This window comes from Oryx dammah, unplaced genomic scaffold (assembly GCF_014754425.2).
Source record: "Oryx dammah isolate SB20612 unplaced genomic scaffold, SCBI_Odam_1.1 HiC_scaffold_18, whole genome shotgun sequence".
Taxonomy (NCBI): Eukaryota; Metazoa; Chordata; class Mammalia; order Artiodactyla; family Bovidae; genus Oryx; species Oryx dammah.
This window is the reverse complement of record NW_024070202.1, coordinates 68,691,781-68,710,667: the sequence shown is the minus strand read 5'-3', so window position 1 is coordinate 68,710,667 and position 18,887 is coordinate 68,691,781. Positions and strand designations below refer to the sequence as shown.

At 37.9% G+C, this 18,887-nt stretch overlaps 1 protein-coding gene across 1 annotated transcript in view; it reads left to right on the top strand.

Moving 5' to 3' along the window:
• Positions 1–5,437: 5,437 nt before the first annotated feature.
• The window catches only part of TAX1BP1 (Tax1 binding protein 1), a 91,048-nt gene continuing 77,598 nt past the window's right edge, over positions 5,438–18,887 (top strand). The window contains exons 1-2 of the mRNA XM_040259719.1: positions 5,438–5,583; positions 12,337–12,505. Coding sequence (XP_040115653.1) covers positions 12,344–12,505 — 162 coding nt within the window. The 5' untranslated portion in view covers positions 5,438–5,583; positions 12,337–12,343. The remainder of the gene's footprint in view (positions 5,584–12,336; positions 12,506–18,887) is intronic.

The following is an 18,887-nucleotide window of genomic DNA, read 5'->3' as shown; positions in this document are numbered from 1 at the left end:
CTCCCCCATCCCGGGGATTCTCCAGGCAAGAACACTGGAGTGGGGTGCCATTTCCTTCTCCAATGCATGAAAGTGAAAAGTGAAAGTGAAGTCGCTCAGTCGTGTCCGACTCTGTGTGACCCCATGGACTGCAGCCTACCAGGCTCCTCCGTCCACGGGATTTGCCAGGCAAGAGTACTGCAGTGGGGTGCCATTGCCTTCTCCGCTTTCAGAGCTTAGAGTCCAGTTTTTTTAGCCAAATAATAGCAATAATAATTACCAATCTTTCTTTCCACTTTACTTCTAGGAGTCCATTTCCTATATATCTAACACTTTGCTGTCCCATCTTATAATATCTTGACTAGATTTAAAACAGCTTTAGGGAAGAAACTGTGGATTATTCTTTGCTTTCCTCAGAGTATGTAGTAATAGCATAACCAAGAGCACATAGTAAATGACCAAAAAGCACTTATCAAGAAGCATCCTGGTGTGGTGGGACATGCAGAAACTTTGGGAGTGATAAATTTGAATTCAGGGTAAAAAGGGTTTGCCCTTTTGGGGATTTGGACAAGTTATTTAACTTTCCTGAAGCCATATTCCCCTGCAAAATGAGGATAAAAATTTACAGGGTTGCTGTGAGGAATGGAGACAACCTAAGGACCTATGCAGTGACTGGGAAGCACTGTGTGTCCCACAGACAGTAATTATTATGATTTGTGAACAATCCTCTCCCTACCTGACTCCTCTGCCCAGGCTCTTATATCCTGACTTGAAGTTTTCTTCCATGTCTTCAACAAAACCGTACTTAATAGTCTAGGCCTATCTCTACCAGGAGCAGTGTACTGTTTACCCAAGCCTCTAATGAGTTCTAACAACTCTGAATATCTTATTTTATACGTTTTTATACTATATTTTATACTTTTGACATCTACATTTTCATGGATTTATTTTCTTCCCTTTGCTATCATAAGTTCTAATAGAGGAACAGTGTCTTTAGATATTTCCTAATCAAAACACAGGTTAGGTGGTTAGTGCTAGGTTAGCACTACTGCTTTAAAAGTGCTTGAAATTGTAAGTATTCCAGAAACATCATGGGGTGCTGAGGGAGTTTCTTTCCAATAGTTCTTTGAATAGGTTTACAATCCCTCATTCACTATTTTGTAATCCTTTTTGGAAAGCTCTTTGCTTTGAAAATCAAATGTTTTCTTAACATTTGGTGGCAAAAGTATAAAAAGGGTATCCTAACCTGAATTCATTTGTCAATAAAACTTGACTTGAACTCATGATGGCAAAGTGGCAAAACCTGATCTGAAGACTATACAATATATTTTCCTACTTCAGTTCAGTCGCTCAGTCGTGTCCAACTCTTTGCGACCCCATGAACCGCAGCACGCCAGGCCTCCCTGTCTATCACCAACTCCCGGAGTTCACTCAAACTCATGTGCATCGAGTTGGTGATTCCATCCAGCCATCTCATTCTCTGTTGTCCCCTTCTCCTCCTGCCCCCAATCCCTCCCAGCATCAGAGTCTTTTCCAATGAGTCAACTCTTCGCATGAGGTGGCCAAAGTACTGCAGTTTCAGCTTCAGCATCATTCCTTCCAAAGAACACGCAGGACTGATCTCCTTTAGAATAGACTGGTTGGATCTCCTTGCAGTCCAAGGGACTCTCAAGAGTCTTCTCCAACACCACACTTCAAAAGCATCAATTCTTCAGTGCTCAGCTTTCTTTACAGTCCAACTCTCACATCCATACATGACCACTGGAAAAACCATAGCCTTGACTAGACAGACCTTTGTTGGCAAATAATGTCTCTGCTTTTTAATATGCTTTCTAGGTTGGTCATAACTCTCCTTCCAAGGAGTAAGCGTCTTTTAATTTCATGGCTGCAGTCACCATCTGTAGTGATTTTGGAGCCCCCCAAAATAAAGTCTGACACTATTTCCACTATTTCCCCATCTATTTCCCATGAAGTGATGGGACCAGATGCCATGATCTTAGTTTTCTGAATGTTGAGCTTTAAGCCAGTCTTTTCACTCTCCTCTTTCACTTTCATCAAGAGGCTTTTTAGTTCCTCTTCACTTTCTCCCATAAGGGTGGTGTCATCTGCATATCTGAGGTTATTGATATTTCACCTGGCAATCTTGGTTCCAGCTTGTACTTCCTCCAGCCCAGCATTTCTCATGATGTACTCTGCATATAAATTAAATAAGCAGGGTGACAGTATACAGCCTTGATGTACTCTTTTTCCTATTTGGAACCAGTCTGTTGTTCCATGTCCAGTTCTAACTGTTGCTTCCTGACCTGCATATAGGTTTCTCAAGAGGCAAGTCAGGTGGTCTGGTATCCCATCTGTTTCAGAATTTTCCACAGTTTATTGTGATCCACACAGTCAAGGCTTTGGCATAGTCAATAAAGCAGAAATAGATGTTTTTTTTGGCACTCTCTTGCTTTTTACATGATCCAGCAGATGTTGGCAATTTGATCTCTGGTTCCTCTGCCTTTTCTAAAACCAGTTTGCCTCCAACCAGTAATGCTGAAGAAGCTGAACGGTTCTATGAAGAGTTAAAAGACCTTTTAGAATCAACACCCCCAAAAGATGTCCTTTTCATTATAGGGGACTGGAATGCAAAAGTAGGATGTCAAGAAACACCTGGAGTAACAGGCAAATTTGGCCTTGGAACACGGAATGAAGCAGGGCAAAGGCTAATAGAGTTTCACCAAGAGAAAGCACTGGTCATAGCAAACACCCTCTTCCAACACAAGAGAAGACTCTACACATGGACATCACCAGATGGTCAACACCAAAATCAGACTGATTATATTCTTTGCAGCCAAAGATGGAAAAGCTCTATAGTCAGCAAAAACAAGACTGGGAGCTGACTGTGGGCTCAGATCATGAGCTCCTTATTGCCAAATTCAGACTTAAATTGAAGAAAGTAGGGAAAACCACTAGACCATTCAGAGATGACCTAAATCAAATCCCTTATGATTATACAGTGGAAGTGAGAAATAGATTTAAGGGCCTAGATCTGATAGATAGAGTGCCTGATGAAGTATGGAATGAGGTTTGTGTCATTGTACAGGAGACAGGGATGAAGACCATCCCCATGGAAAAGAAATGCAAAAAAGCAAAATCGCTGTCCAGGGAGGCCTTTCAAATAGCTGTGAAAAGAAGAGAAGTGAAAAGCAAAGGAGAAATGGAAAGATCTAAGCATCTGAATGCAGAGTTCCAAAGAATAGCAAGAAGAGATAAGAAAGCCTTCCTCAGTGATCAATGCAAAGAAATAGAGGAAAACAACAGAATGGGAAAGACTAGAGATCTCTTCAAGAAAATTAGAGATACCAAGGGAATATTTCATGCAAAGATGGGCTTGATAAAGGACAGAAATGGTATGGACCTAACAGAAGCAGAAGATATTAGGAAGAGGTGGCAAGAATACACAGAAGAATTGTACAAAAAAGAGCTTCATGACCAAGATAATCTCGATGCTAGAGCCAGACATCCTGGAATGTGAAGTCAAGTGGGCCTTAGAAAGCATCACTACGAACAAAGCTAGTGGAGGTGATGGAATTCCAGTTGAGCTCTTTCAAATCCTGAAAGATGATGCTATGAAAGTGCTGCACTCAATATGCCAGCACATTTGGAAAACTCAGCAGTGGCCATGGGACTGGAAAAGGTCAGTTTTCATTCCAATCTCAAAACTACTGCACGATTGCACTCATCTCACACACTAGTAAATTTTCCTACTTAGTGGTGTCATATTCATAATTTGTTGTGAAAAAAAATTAACTTGATTATAGATCGCTGCCCATGCCTTATGGGATATTATGTAATATAGGTACACTTCTCTAAAATCTGAAAAATTCTGAATTCTGAACTCCATCTAGCCCAAATCCTTTTATGAACAGATTGTGGATCCATATATCCCTTATATCCCTTGTACACTGTTATACATACAATAGGCTAAGTTTTAAAAATTCAATTAAATACTGAAGGGACATATATTTATCCTGCTGGGAGAAACACTGTCTTAAAATTCATGGGATCATTATTCAAGGGATTAAAGCAAGTTAAAGTTGCTGAACTAATACCTTCAAGGGGAAAATAAGGTTTAAAAATTGAAGAAGTTATTAAAAATAACAAATTAAAAATATGCACAGAAAATGTACATTCCAATATGGCTTTTATTAAAGGTGGGCATACTGTTTTTCTGATTTCATTAACTGAAAATTGGTGGTAATACATGCAAATAAGTCACACGATTAAAAAATATGAAGAGTGATACTTCTGAAAAATTACATTTATAAAGTTCACTGCTGTATTTACATTTCTTTAAAATTATTTTTTACATTTCTTAAGAGACACAGACTACTACTAGAAGGTTGCTACGAGTAATGCCAGTGAATACTGACATTATCACATCATTTTCATCTGCAAAATGAGACTGGTACTCATTCTTCTGAAATAAGTTCAAAGATTTCAATATATAGGAAACAAATCAGTCAGCAGATAATTAGACATTATCTTAAGTATGTGGAAGTATAGTATACTGAAGAGAATTTTGTATCTTCTCAATTTAGGAGATGCTTCAACATTTGACTTGATCTCATTTACCATCCCTTCTTCATGGTGATGTTGCAAATTTTATCAAGAGCTTTACAGCAATGCAGGAATATAAGGAATTAGAACAGAATGTACTTGCTTCCGTGGAGTTAGGATTTAACTGAATACTCTTAAGGCGGTAAGCTATATAACAAAGTGACTTTAGAAATTACAACTGAACAGAGAATACAGGGCAACCTATATTCACGCACACAGAATAACAGGTAACAAAAGCAGTTAACTCATAGAACTAGGTCACTGCTGGAACAAGAGGAAATAGAATCATAGAGCACTAGAACTGAAAATCTCCTAGGAGAAACCGAGATTTCACAGAGAACAAAATTCCTTAGTTAAGTAAGCACCGGACTAGTCTACCACCGGGGGTTGGGAAAGTGCCCAGGAGTGAGGGGCTGCAGCAGCCCCAAGCGCGTGGTCCTCCTTTGCTTCTACGATTGTCTACTTTCCGAGCCACAGAATAACTGGGTTCGCTTAGATTTATAAACATCCAGGCAATGATATGGTACCAGCCCCTATATCTCTGGGCTACCCTTTCCACTTAACTCGTAAGTTACTTTTCAATTAAAATAATAATTAAAACGTCAAAAATGCACTATCTAAACGGATCCTGTTTGGTTGCCACAGGTATCTGAGAGAAAGCGGCGAAGCGGAAGAAAGCAGAGGACTAGCAGAGCCCAGGGAACAGGCCGCTTCGGGTTTGCTAGGGTCCAGGAACCTACTGTCCGCAACTAGGGCGGTTAACTGCCGGGTGCGACCAGATTGACATTTCAGCGGTTAGGCCCGAACGACTCCTCGCGACGTCAGCGGCGGAAGGGGCGGGTCCAGGGGAGGAAGTGACGTTTCACCGGCTTTTGGCCGTGTGGGGAGGTGTAGCCGGTCGGTAGAGGGAGGCTGTGGTGGCGGAAGAGGTTCGGCGGCTGATGGCGGCTGAAGCTCGGAAACTTCTTTAACACTCTCCTCTTCCCGAGAGTTCCTCACTCGGTAAGCGCCTCCCCCATTCCGCCCCAGCGCCGTGTGTGGTGTGGACGTCCCCTGGAGCTCTGTCGGGGCTCGTGATACGCCCCTCAGTTCTGGAGTCTAGGGAATGGTCTCCGTGGTGACGATGCTGCCGAATGACGATGCTTTCCTTCCCGAGGACAAACCTTTCCTCCCGGACTGTGATTGTGACGGGAGTGTGGACAACTTTGGTTAGCAAAGGAGTTGGAAAAAGCGACCGGGGGCCGTCCCACACGGCGGGGAGGCCCTGGGATAGGCCTTGGCGATTTAGGGGAGCCGTGTGGGATGTGGGCCCTTTGGTTGGGGACGAGTAGCCAGAGACCCCCGGAAAAGAAAGTGCTTTGGCAGAGGCTCTACTCTAGGGTGAGTGCTTCATGGGTACTGTCTGGGTTGCTAGGGTAGGTAAGCTTAGGAAAACACCTAGGTCGGGTCGAAATGGGACGCTGAGGTTTGCCCGTGCGGAGTGAAACCCGTGTTTTGGTTTGAGTCGCCAGTAGATTAGGAGGCGGGGACTCCGTGCGCCGCGGGCCGTAGGCGGAGTTAGCTGTTTGTGCTCGATCTCTAACGTCACCTGGGTTGTAGAGTTAGTGAACGCTTTTCTTGTCTGCTTATAAATAAATGACTGTCACGCTTTGTGCTCGAAGGGATCTTAAATTTTCCGAGAAGAGTCATGTTTGTCTTTACTTAGGCAACTTGTCCTGATTTCACAACACTCCCAACATCCCGGAGGCCCGCAGGCTGGGGACAAGTCCCGACAGGAGCGCGTCATTTTGGGGAATGTTTGCTTCCCTGGTGGCTCAGAGGTTAAACCGTCTGCCTGGAATGCAGGAGACCTGGGTTCGATCCCTGGGTCCGGAAGATCCCCTGGAGAAGGAAATGGCAACCCACTCCAGCACTCTTGCCTGGAGAATCCCATGGAGGAAGGAGCCTGGTAGGCTACTAGGCTATGGGGTCGCAAAGAGTCGGACACGACTGAGCGACTTCACTTTCACTTTCACTTGCTAAGAGATTAGTATGCATGTATGTGTCCTGATAAACATATTACCTTATTGGTAATCATTTTGTTTGAGAACGCCGTGACATTTGACTTTCTACATATATTTTAGGTTTTACAAAGTAGTTATGAATCACTTTTCTGTCAGGGACAGGAAAACGTCTTAAGTTTTCAACTCTCGCTAGTTGTAGAATAGCTGCATGCCGGAATTACTAATTGTAGTTTTGGAGCCCAATTCCAAAAGCGTGAAAAGAGATTATTAGAGTAACATGTAAATCTAAAAACAAAGTGGGCTAATTACCCTTGGAGTGCTGTTCAGGTATGGAAAGGGGCCTTCGTTTTGTTCTTATCAAGGATAAAGTTGATTTCTTGAAAGAATACTTAATTACGTTTTCTAGTCATTCCATTGTTAAATTGCACACCCTTGTTTATACAATTATGGCTGCAGCTATTTGCGTAGAATAAACTGGTAAATATCCTTTACTTAAAATAACAGGTACTTTGGAATTCTAAGTTTCGACCTTTTTTTAATGATGTTAAATATTTTTGAAAGGTCTTAACCATGTTCCCTTTTTACTGTTTTGTTAAATATTTTTGAAAGGTCTTAACCATGTTCCCTTTTTACTGTTTTGGGGGCATTGCCTCACATATGAAGTTTATTGGATTACATTCTTTTGGAATTTCGATATTACTAAGTAAAATTTTGGCTATATGGCCTTTTAAAGTTTAGTTTGTCTCAAACCCTTACAGGAAGGTAAAGATTCCCTCCCCTCTAATTTAATAAAAAGGCAGTTTCACAGCTTTTTAGAAACCACCATTTAAAACAAAATTAAGTGGTGTGCATGACACCTGGCTGAGTGTAATGAGTAGTGGTACTCAGCTGTAAGAGTTCTGGAGATTGGGAGGACTGTTAAATGTGTAAACTGACAAATTGGTGGATTTGCTTCTGCCTTCCAGAAAGATCGCTGATAATTCTTTTCTGGTCTGTAAGCCAGCTGATACAGTCATTAAGCTGAAATGTGAGTAATTGGAAGCAATTAGAATATTAGCTGTAGTTTTTCCCTTCAGATACTCAGCTTCTTCCCGAACTGTTTGGAGATAAGTTTGAAAGATCATATATAATTAACTGAAAATTAAAAAAAAATTTTAATAAGTATTTCAACTACTGTGTGTAATGTGTTTGTATTGCAAGAGGTCATATGTGAGTTTTTATTACTAGTCTTTGTCTACTTTGGATTTACTAACTTTTATTATGGAAATTTTCAAAATACCCAAAAAGAGAAGAGTTTAAGGACTCACTATTTTGCTAATCTTGGTTTATCACCCCTGGAGTTTTTTAAGGGAAATCTTGGACATCAGGATATTTCACCTATTATTTATCATCTTTAACTGGTAAGGACTTTGAAAAAAATAAAATCACTATAATACTAGTATCACCTAGAATAAAATTATCTTATTTCTTTTTGAATTCTAAGTGTTAGAATTAGCAAATTATATAAAATATCCAAATTAGAAAGTTTAATTTTCTGTACATTTAATGCACAGAAGTTCTTAGTATGGTCAACTTCCCACTTTATTTGATTAAGGTTTACACATTTTGGGCTAGTTAAGTAAAATGAGTATCAGAAGTCACTGGAAAAATGCTACCAGAAAAGCCAGATCAGGCTTGGGCTTGAAAAAGTTCCAAGAGGAAGAAGATAACACTCATATTCCCCCGCCCTCAATTTATTTTAGCTACTTACCTGAGGGCCCACTGCATATTGTCTATTATTCCTTAGATATTGATGAGTCCTCAAAAATAACAAAAATTGGATTTTAGACCAAAGACTCAACAGAGTTAAGTTCACAGCATAACACTTAAAAGGAACCCTAGAGATGTTAGGGAATAAAGTGGAAAATAGGGAAAAGGGCACTACAGATAGCATGTAAAGGTATTTCAGACTTTGTTTCCCAGCCAGATATGTCTTTTTTCTTTTTTTGAACTGTTCTCATGTATTTTTTTTTTTTACTTATGTAACATTGGTTTATTACATTAGTTTCATGTGTATAACATATTTCTAATTCTGTATATACTACAGTATGTTTACCATCAAAAATATAGTTTCCATCCGCCAGCATACAGTTGATCCGCTTTGCTCTTTCTGTCCCCCTTACTCTTGTTCTTGGTAAGTCCGGTTTGGTTTATTTTTTGCTTGCCATGTTTCTAGAGGCGTACTTTATAGAGAATGGGAAATGAAATTTGATATGGTAAAGCTACTCCTACTTTTGTGGTAGGCATTGTATTTCCTCTCTCCAGCTGAGGCTGAGTTTGTTCTTTTTCTCATGCTATCAGTGAAGCTACACTTCCCAAACACTACCACAAGGTGATGCAGTGACTTTGCACATTACTTCCCCACTGGATCGTGTGTGGGTCTGTATATGTGGGTCTCTGTGTGTGCCTGTGAATCACTGTGATGTATTAACATTCTCAGTGAATTTTAACGATTTTAAAAGATTTACCATCTTTTCACTCCGTTTCTTATCTGTGTGAAGAATGAAACAAAAACTGTATGGGAATTAGACATTTTACTGTTTAAAATGGATCGATTCATGTTGTAGTTACATTCAGATAACATTTATCCTTGTTAACTTTTTTATGAGTAGAAGTTATATTGGAATTAAATTAATTTTAAAAAGTAATGAGAATGAAGTGACTTTTGTAAAAATATTCCTGTAGTTATAGTCAGATTGAAATGTTTAAAGAGGTTAGTGTTGGGAGAGAGATTAACGAAGGTTATTAATGGGATAATTGCAAATTATCTTACTCTAAAGATTTATAAGCATCATGAATATATTTAATATCTGATAGAGTTTTGTATTAAAAACTTGAATTTTGGGGAGAGAGTTTAAAAATGAAATTTCTTGTTAATGTGTTTATTTAAAATAATAAAAATAGTACATTAAATATACTGGTAAAAATTCAGTCAATTGAGTTAAAAATTGAAGTTCTATTAAGTCCTCTTTTCACAAGTAACTCATGAGTAAAGACTGTAGTGTGTGCTTTTTAGTCCCTTTTGATACATTTATAAGCATATACATACACAAACACATATGTGTATTGTTTTAGTTGCTAAGTTGAGTCTGACTCTTTTGTGGTCCCATGGACTGTTAAAGACCAGGCTCCTTTGTCCGTGGAATTTTCCAGGCAAGAATACTGGAGTGGGTTGCCATTTCCTTCTCCAGGGGATCTTCCTGACCCAGAGATCGAACCCGTGTCTCCTTTGGCAGGCGGATTCTTTACCACTGAGGCACCTGGGACGCCCACATATGTGTATATACCTTTATGTTATTTTATATCTTAAAACTTTTCATGAAGTAAAAGTCTAAGTATTGATTTTTAAACGCTCTTGTAATTGAGGTTAAACAAAAGTTTAACCTCCACTACCTTGTTGTATAACATATACTGCTTTGTTGATTTAGTTTACTTTAGGAACATATTTAAGTTTTATGAAAAAAGTTTCATTCTTAAATTACTTTTAATGTACAACATGGGAAACTCACCCTAAGCTAACTTTGTTTTCTTCTTGCAGAGTATCTTCCTCAGAGAAATTTAAATACTCACTTTCTTCATAGAAAAACATTACTGATTCACTTGTCTCAGTTTTGGTAGTTGTATCTAAAAGAGTTTGGTTCAGTTAATTTAGCTGTAGTCTTATGGGTTTTTTATAACAAGTAGTGAACATTTTTTCAAAACTGGAATCAAAGGTTTTTTGTTTGTTTGTTTTAAGGAAGCCACTAAACTTGAAAGGAGATTATTATTAGTGGTTTCATTAACATCATGACATCCCTTTGGGCCCAGGTTTGCTCAGACTAGTTCAGTAATGAACACTTATTTTAGGAAGTTTCTAGCGTTGTGCTACCTTTTCATTTTCCTGAAGACTTTAGGTTGTCAGCTGGAGACTATTGACTGTTAAGTCTGTGAAGTAGAGTTGTTGGTAATAAAGCCTTTTTGTTAGTGCAGAGATACAGGAAGTTTACTACTGAATGCGTTCTCTTAGAATCCTGGCAAACCTCAGGTGGGAGAGGCTGATAGGCATCCAGCCTGGTATTCTACCACAGTGGCTTTCAGGTTCACGAATGACAGTCTCTTTGTGGGATGTCCAGTATATTGTATATCCTATAAGTACAAAGCAGTATCTTGACCATAACAGAAGAAGAGAAGAGACAAAAGGAAAATTGGGCGTTTTCTGAAGTGTTATTTCAGAATTTTAAAGATTAGCTTTAGTATTTCAGATGAACAAAAGAAACGTGGAAAAGCATATTATCTTAGATCTTCCTAGAAATAGACTTCTTAGTAATTGTTAAAATGTGAGTAGTGTTGAGAATTTGCTGGTAGTCTACTGGTAAGGACCCTAATGCTTTAACTGCCTTGGCCAGGTTTAGTCCCTGGTCTGAGAACTAAGATCCTGCAAGCCTCGCAGTGTGGCCAAAAAAAAAAAAAAAGTGATTAGTGTTACTTCTGTAGAAACTTCATGGATTGGTGAAGTAAATTAGAATAATTTGGTTAGCAAATGCCTTAACCTGGTTTTTCCCATTATTACAGAGATTCTTGTTTTGATGACTCAGAAGCAAGTGCCATTGTGTCAGTGGTATTGCTTCCTATGTGGTACTGTAGAAACAGTGACTGAAGTGAGTCTGTGACACACTGTAGAGATAGATTTTTTTGAGTGAATTGTATCATTTTTTCAAAAGTAGAGCAAATAATATGGAAAACATTTAGGTTTTGAAGATTTTTATAGGCCACTTTCACCATTCATCTGCTAGCAAGTGCTGTTAGTGAGCACTTACTGAATCTATAATAGATTCTCAACAGTATGTTTTTCATTGACACTATATATTTAAAAATACATGTGTTTTTAATCAGTAACTATATGGAAAGGATACAATAATGCTGGAATCAAGATAGAATGAAAGGGTAGAATTAGTATAGGTAGAGATGAACAAATAGGCTCAACTATTCCAAGTAGACCAACTGAGATTTTTACATCATCTGAGAGATTTGAACAAGTGTTTACCAGAAGCCCAAGAAGATAGCCCAGGTCTGGGAATCTGTGAGAGCTGCTAATGGAGACTTAAATTGATGGTTTGAGTCATAGTCTAAATAGTATTCCTCTGTGCTGGCTGTATATAGGATTAAGATTACTTTGGGAGGCTTAAAAAAGAATGTGTATACATACACTTGCATGCAGTGCCCAGGTCCCAAAAAGTCATTGTCTTTTTCTAAGACTCCCTAATGATTCTAATATGTAGCCGGGGTTCAGAAAAGCTGGAGATTGTGAATGTGGATCAGGAATGCATGACAGAGAGGTTAACTAGGCTCTAGGTTATAGGAGCCTAGAACCTAGTGTGGAGGGATGCAATAGGTCGGATTAGGGAGGAAAGTGATGCAAGTTCAGACGTTGAGCATAGAAACACGGCTTTTGGTTTGCAAGAGAAGCAGAGGGCTGGGCTTTGCAGGAGAGTTGAAAGTTTGGTTTTTAAGTTTTTTTAACTCGAACTTTCTGAACCATTTTGTAAATTAATTACTTCCCAGTTTGTGTTTTTATATTTAATCATATCTAAAGGAGTTCCAGTATTTAAGAAGTATGTCTTTTCAATAATTCTGAGAATATCCATGTAATTTACTTTTAAAGCTATATATTTTCTCAAGGTATGAGTTTTTTCTTAGTTGGTATCATTAAATATCTATAATTTACTTGTTTCAGATTCACAATGACATCCTTTCAAGAAGTTCCATTGCAGACTTCCAACTTTGCCCATGTCATCTTTCAAAATGTGGCCAAGAGTTATCTTCCTAATGCACACTTAGAATGTCATTATACTTTAACTCCATATATCCATCCACATCCAAAAGATTGGGTTGGTATATTCAAGGTAAGAGAAATTTCTGCATATTTCTTCCTTGTAGGTACTCTTTATTTTCTTCTTAAGAGGTTCACAATTAGTTTATACTTGTCTTAGCTCTACGTTAAGGATTATTTTTATAAACTTCAAATGTAAAACATTATGCAACTTGAAATATTTAATAGTGCAGGGTAGTGTACAACAAATGTTAGGAACTTCAGTTCACCAGACCTTCCTCTCTGTGATCAAAAGGTTTGACTTAAAATTCTTTTCAAATTTTTTTCCTCTTATTTTCTCCATTCCTTACCTTAAAAAAAGTGATCTTTTCCTTTGGGTTGGTATATCATTTACAGTCTTGTAATTTGTAATTAATTTTGTACAGCTCTGCAGCTATGTTACTATCTTTTCTGTTGTCCCACATTGTTAAAATATTCCTCATATTGTCCCATGCTTTAATAAGAGTATTCTGTTTCACATGACTAGTAATTTCATTGATGGCAAGAGTCCCAGTTCTAATATTTTGCCGTTATGTGTTACATTTAGTTGAAAATTACACTGAGATGATCATTACAGTGATGGAAGTTTTTTGGCAATTTCAAGTCTTCAGAATGTAATGGAGAACCAGAAAATAAGAATGTCCTTTTAGCAAAATGTACGGGTAGTAAAACTTACTTTTCTCTTGGGTTATTCTAGATTCTCCCTCAGAAGCAATTTTTATTTTAGATATGACTTGTTAAAACCAAGACCATTAGGTATTGGAATTTTGATTGTGTGGTCTGTATAAGTTAAATAGTAAAGTAGAAAGAAATAAAAGTAGCTGCTAGAATTAGGTACATTGAGAGTACGAAGTAGTGAAAGTCTGGCCTAATAGAGCGAGGAGGGCAGAAAAACTGTATGGGACGAAACAAAGTTCTGGCATTTAATGATATTTCAGTACCTTTTTGAATCTCTCATCCTGTGGCGTTGCTGGATTGGTGAGTTATTTACTCTCTTTTCTTTAGGCTAGGCAAAATCCATTATGGAGATACATTCATTGTAAGCTTGTTATGAAATCAGTATCATTTTTAATTTTACATAAGAGATGAATTACAAGTTAAAGACACTAAGAATTGGTATTTTCTTGAAGAGTGAGACAGAGAGGAAGAATAGAGCAGGGAAATGAGATTGAGGGAAGAAAAGGGCATTCCTGGCAGGAAAATGGCATAAGCAAAGGCACAGGGGTGAGAATGAGAATGAGTTAGTGAAGTGGAGGGAGATAAAGTGTCAGTCTTTCCATGGAAAACCTTCAGTGTTAAGCTAAGTAGTTTGCAGACTTTTCATTTTGTGCAGTGAGAAGTCTGCATATGTCAGCTGATGTATGACAAATTTTATTTCAAGAAGATAAATCTTTACTTTTTTTTTTCAGACTACTTATTTTTGTCTTCTGGTCCCCCCTCCCATTTTTTGTTAATAACCTATTGTTTACGCCAAAAGTTTATGACTGTCTCATCAGATCCAGCCAAACACAATTGTGTCAGTTTTACTGCCTATTTCCACATTTTTAATATCACTGCTGTAGTTCATGCCCTCCTTATCTCTTTCTAAGACGATTGCAGTAGGTTTCCTGTTTTCCCTGCTTTCATTCTTAATGCCACTCCTCCGTTTTATCTGTTCTTCAAAATGCTCTATATATAATAGAAAATGAAAATCTGAACATATCTTCCTCTTGTTTAAGTGGCTCTTCATCCTCTGTGGGATAATGCCAAGACCAAATAACTTTGGGTGCCAAATAGGGCTCCTTTATAAGACCTGATTTATAGCTTCCTTTTTTACATTGCCTGCTTATTTTTGGCTTTCATAATGCTAATGTATTATCTCTTGTGCACTCCAAGGACCGTTAACTCTTCTTTAAGCAGTAGTACTTACATAAATAAATAATAAATGAATTTGAGTAGAATACCCTTTCCATCTTTTTGCCTGGATGATACTTAAAACTCAGTGGGAAGTTGAAGCATGTAGTAAAAACTTCAAACTGTACAGGAAAACTCAGGGAAAAAAAAAATCGTGTTTTAATACTATTACCTAGCAATAAGCTGGAGAAGGCAGTGGCACCCCACTCCAGTACTCTTGCCCGGAAAATCCCATGACTGGAGGAGCCTGGTGGGCTACAGTCCATGGGGTCGCTAAGAGTCAGACACAACTGAGCGACTTCACAACTTCACTTTCACTTTTCACTTTGATGCATTGGAGAAGAAAATGGCAACCCACTCCAGTGTTCTTGCCTGGAGAATCCCAGGGATGGGGGAGCCTCATGGGCTGCCGTCTGTGGGGTTGCACAGAGTTGGACACAACTGAAGTGACTTAGCAGCAGCAGCAGCAGCAGCAGCAATAAGCATTGTTAACATATTGGTATATATCTGTAAATAATAATTTGTCTATAAAAAGTATACACATGCTGTTGATGCATTGTGAAATTCATGGAAATGTTTCTAAATATTTACCATTAAATAGTCCTTAATATAGACTTTATTTTTTTTTATTTTGTGTCCATTTATTTCATAGGATAAGTTCTTGGAAAAGGAATTACGATGTTTGTGGCATTGAATGTTTTTAAATATTTGATATGTACTGCATATTGCTGTCTAGAATGATTTTGATGGATATATTGACAAGGCAGGCAGGGAGAAAGTGCCTAGATAGTAACTATAAGGAAAGGAATGTGTGCTTCAGAAAATGTTAAAGAATTTAATTTTCCTGGGACAGGTACCAGTTTTAGAAAATGAATAGGAAAAGTTTGTTTGGATCATGTTGTCGATTGTTTTAATATTTAGCTGAGGAATAACTTTTAAGCAGAGAATAGAGTTTAGAAGTGAACTTTAATCTTACAGTGCTGAATAAGATAAATTGGAATTAGAATGGAGGCACAGAGAATGTTTAGACCATCTTAATTTCTAGTTGAGATAATGCAGGCCTTCGAGAAGGGGATCAATTGTGGGTAATAATCCATAGGAAGCATCTGTAAGGTTTGTCAGCAATTAACCGAATGCATTGGGACTGAAACTCATTCATTAAATATCCTCAGTGAGGAGGAACAAGGTCATGTGCTGAGTGGGGCTGGGGGTGGGGATCTTGAGTATGGAGAAGATTTGGTCTTGTTACTGTGGAAAAATGGGGAATTGGAGTAGGTTAACCAGGAGATTGTTGAGCAGCTGTGAATTTGTCTAGAGACTGAGCACCTAGAATTGAGTGAATTCCAAAAGTGGGTATTATTCACTGCGAATTTAAAAGAGAAGTCAAGAGGGCAAAGGATACTAGCATGGTTTTAGGTGCATTACTGAAATGGTTAACTGACCATGAAGTCCAGGTTGGGTAAGGGAATGAGTGAAGCCAGATTAGGGATGTAGACTGGGTTGGAGATTTTCATTTTTTCCTTTCAGTTTTTCTCCGTCTTCTCGTGTTGGTTAAATTATAACTAAAACATGTAGCATGTTTGTTTATTCTTTATACTTTGCAAAGATCTTCCATGAGAGCATTCTACTCACTATTTTGCAGGTGAGAGAACTGAGGTCCAGAAAGAAGTGTCTTGGTCACTCCAAATTAAACTTTGGAGCTAACGTTTGAACCACATGTAAACCACGTGTAAAACTTCAAGAATTGTTCTCGGCAGTTTGGTTAAGTGAGAGATCTAGTTTTTCAAAGTTAACAACAGGATTCCTAAAAAGTTCTGTGTGCATTTTATGAGTGATTGGATTGAAGTTAAAAAAAAAATACAGGAAAAGATTGAGAACTATACATGATGTCATATCTATCATCAAACCCAACATTAATTGCAATAAAATATTTAATATGTCCCATTATATTTGTTTTATTATCATCAGTTTGATTTGGTCTTGATTGTATAAGTATCTTTAAGAATTTATTTATATTTAGGCTATACTTGGTACAAATTAAATTAACTTGTAATTAAAATAATTTAAAGGTCCATGAGACTTTTTTTTTTAACTGTAAAGGAGTTATAACAATTCTCATGTTTCAGAGATACTATTCTAGTTGTGGAAATTGGGAGTGCAAAGTGATTATGTCATGTTGTCCAGAGTCACATAGGCAAAACCAACCTTCCCAGTAAGGTACTATTCTCACTGAAATCTTACTGACAACCAGATTAAAAAACTTTAATTTCCTGGTATGAAAAGTGAAACTAAGCAGTGATTTTGTACTTGAATATCTTGTTTCAAGTTTTTTTTCCCTCTTCTTTGTTTCTCTTTGCCTTTTCATATTTGTCTTCATTCTGCTTCTTCTCTCTTCCTGCCCTGTCTCCATTCCAGTCCTTTCTTTTTTTTTTTTTTTAAATTCTCCTGTTGTAAAAATTATCATAATTTTAGAAAACTTGGAACAAAACAGGGGATGCAAAAGATAAAAATTTAAGATGGCCAGCAGTCCCATCGCCCAATTGTGTGCGTGTGCTCTAAGTTGCATTAGTCTGTGTTTGACACTGTAGCCCACCAGGCTTCTCTGCCCATGGGATTCTCCAGGCAAGAATACTGGAGTCTGTTGCCATGCCCTCCAGAGGGTCTTCCCAACCCAGGGATCAGACCCTAATCTCCCTTCCTGTTAAGAGTGGTTACCATTATTAATGTTTTAAAAGTGCTTCCTTTCAGTCCCTTTTTTTTTTCCTTTTAACTAAAGTAAGAATGCTTTCAGTCTTTTTTGAATGCTTATATTTTGAAAATTGTTGGAGTAGTAGTATATGGGGTCGCTAAGAGTCGAACATGACTGAGCGACTTCACTTTGACTTTTCACTTTCATGCATTGGAGAAGGAAATGGCAACCCACTCCAGTGTTCTTGCCTGGAGAATCCCAGGGACGGGGGAGCCTGGTGGGCTGCCGTCTATGGGGTCGCACAGAGTCGGACACGACTGAAGCGACTTAGCAGCAGCAGCAGCAGCAGTATATGGTGTTTTTTATGTCCTGAATTTTTCACTTATGATTGTAGCCACTTTCTCAATAAGCAGCTCTGTAACATATTATCTCATGGAGGGACATTTATGTTGTTTATGATATTTCTTAGAATGAGCATTGCATCTATCTTTGTGTATCTAGGCATTTTTGCAGTTCTTTCCTTTTAAAAAAGAAGGACCTTTACTCTTGTAATGATTTTTGAAAATTACAGTATGTACAAAAGAAAGAAAATTAATACCCTTACAAAGTGTACCCTAACCTTCCCCAGAAATACCTCTTGCTGTTTGGTGTATGTTTTTCTAGAATTTAAAAATTCATGGGCTCATTTTTAAACTGTTTTTTAGGTTTTGTATTCATCTGTACATAATCAGCAAACATATTTCAGTGCCTTACCTGCTTCATGTTCTGTGTTTGTCTCCATTTATATCTCCCCCGAAACCAGTCCCCACTCTCTCTCTCTGTCTTTGCAAGTGCTCTCTGTGTGCTCTCATTGCTAATGTTTCTTTCTTTTGAGGTTTCTCCAGAATTTACTAATACCTGTATTTTTACTTGATAAACTTGTCCTTCTGATCTTCTTTACATTTGCTTTCAGAATTTACTAATGATGATTAATACCAACATGTTTTTCTAAAATGTTAATCCTATTTAAAGGAAACACACTTGCCATTTTTTTCTTCCGTGTTATTCTTGTTTAATTTCCTTTTTTGTTCTTACTTTGCCGGTTGCATTAGTAACAGAAGAATGATGTCCAGTACTATTGTTAATTCCCCAAACTGGACTAAATAGTGAAATATCTGTTGTTTTGGTTCTTTCCTAAGCATAGATAGGCCCTCTTAACTGGATACAAGTGTAGCTCCTAAAAGCAATATGTTTTGACAGTTGTAGGTAACTTTGACTGCCCCATTGTTCTAAGTATCATCATAATTCTCTCTGCCATTTATCAATGTTTTAAAATTTGCTGTTGTCAACTCTAAATGTAATAATTTTCTTTATGCTTGCTGCTAAGGGACTAAAAGGCAAATTCCCTTGCATTTCAAGGGATTGGACTCTGCACTCCAGAAATCTGATCAAGTTTACAAGATAACCAAAAAAATAAAAGAGAAATAGTGTGTGTCTTGGACACTGTGGTATGATTTTTCTAATTTGTTTACTGTTCTTAAACCATGAATGCATGCATAATTTCTAGATGTCCAAATTCTGTTTCTTCCACTGTTTGTTTGTCCTTCTATTGTTTGAAGTTTAGACGTTAGACATAACTATCCTAAAGGGATCTGTACTCTGTCTTTCCAGATTGAGAGACTTTTACATTATTTTTTCAAAGTGTTTGCTTGACATGCACCTCATGTAACTGTTGTTCAGTTTTTCCTTCCTCAAAAGGAATTTAAAGTATAGTCCTGTATTGCTGATTTTTATATTCAGATTGGGTTGCATCTTGCCCCAATTTCCTGGTTGGCTTAGTGTGGGATACCTCTGA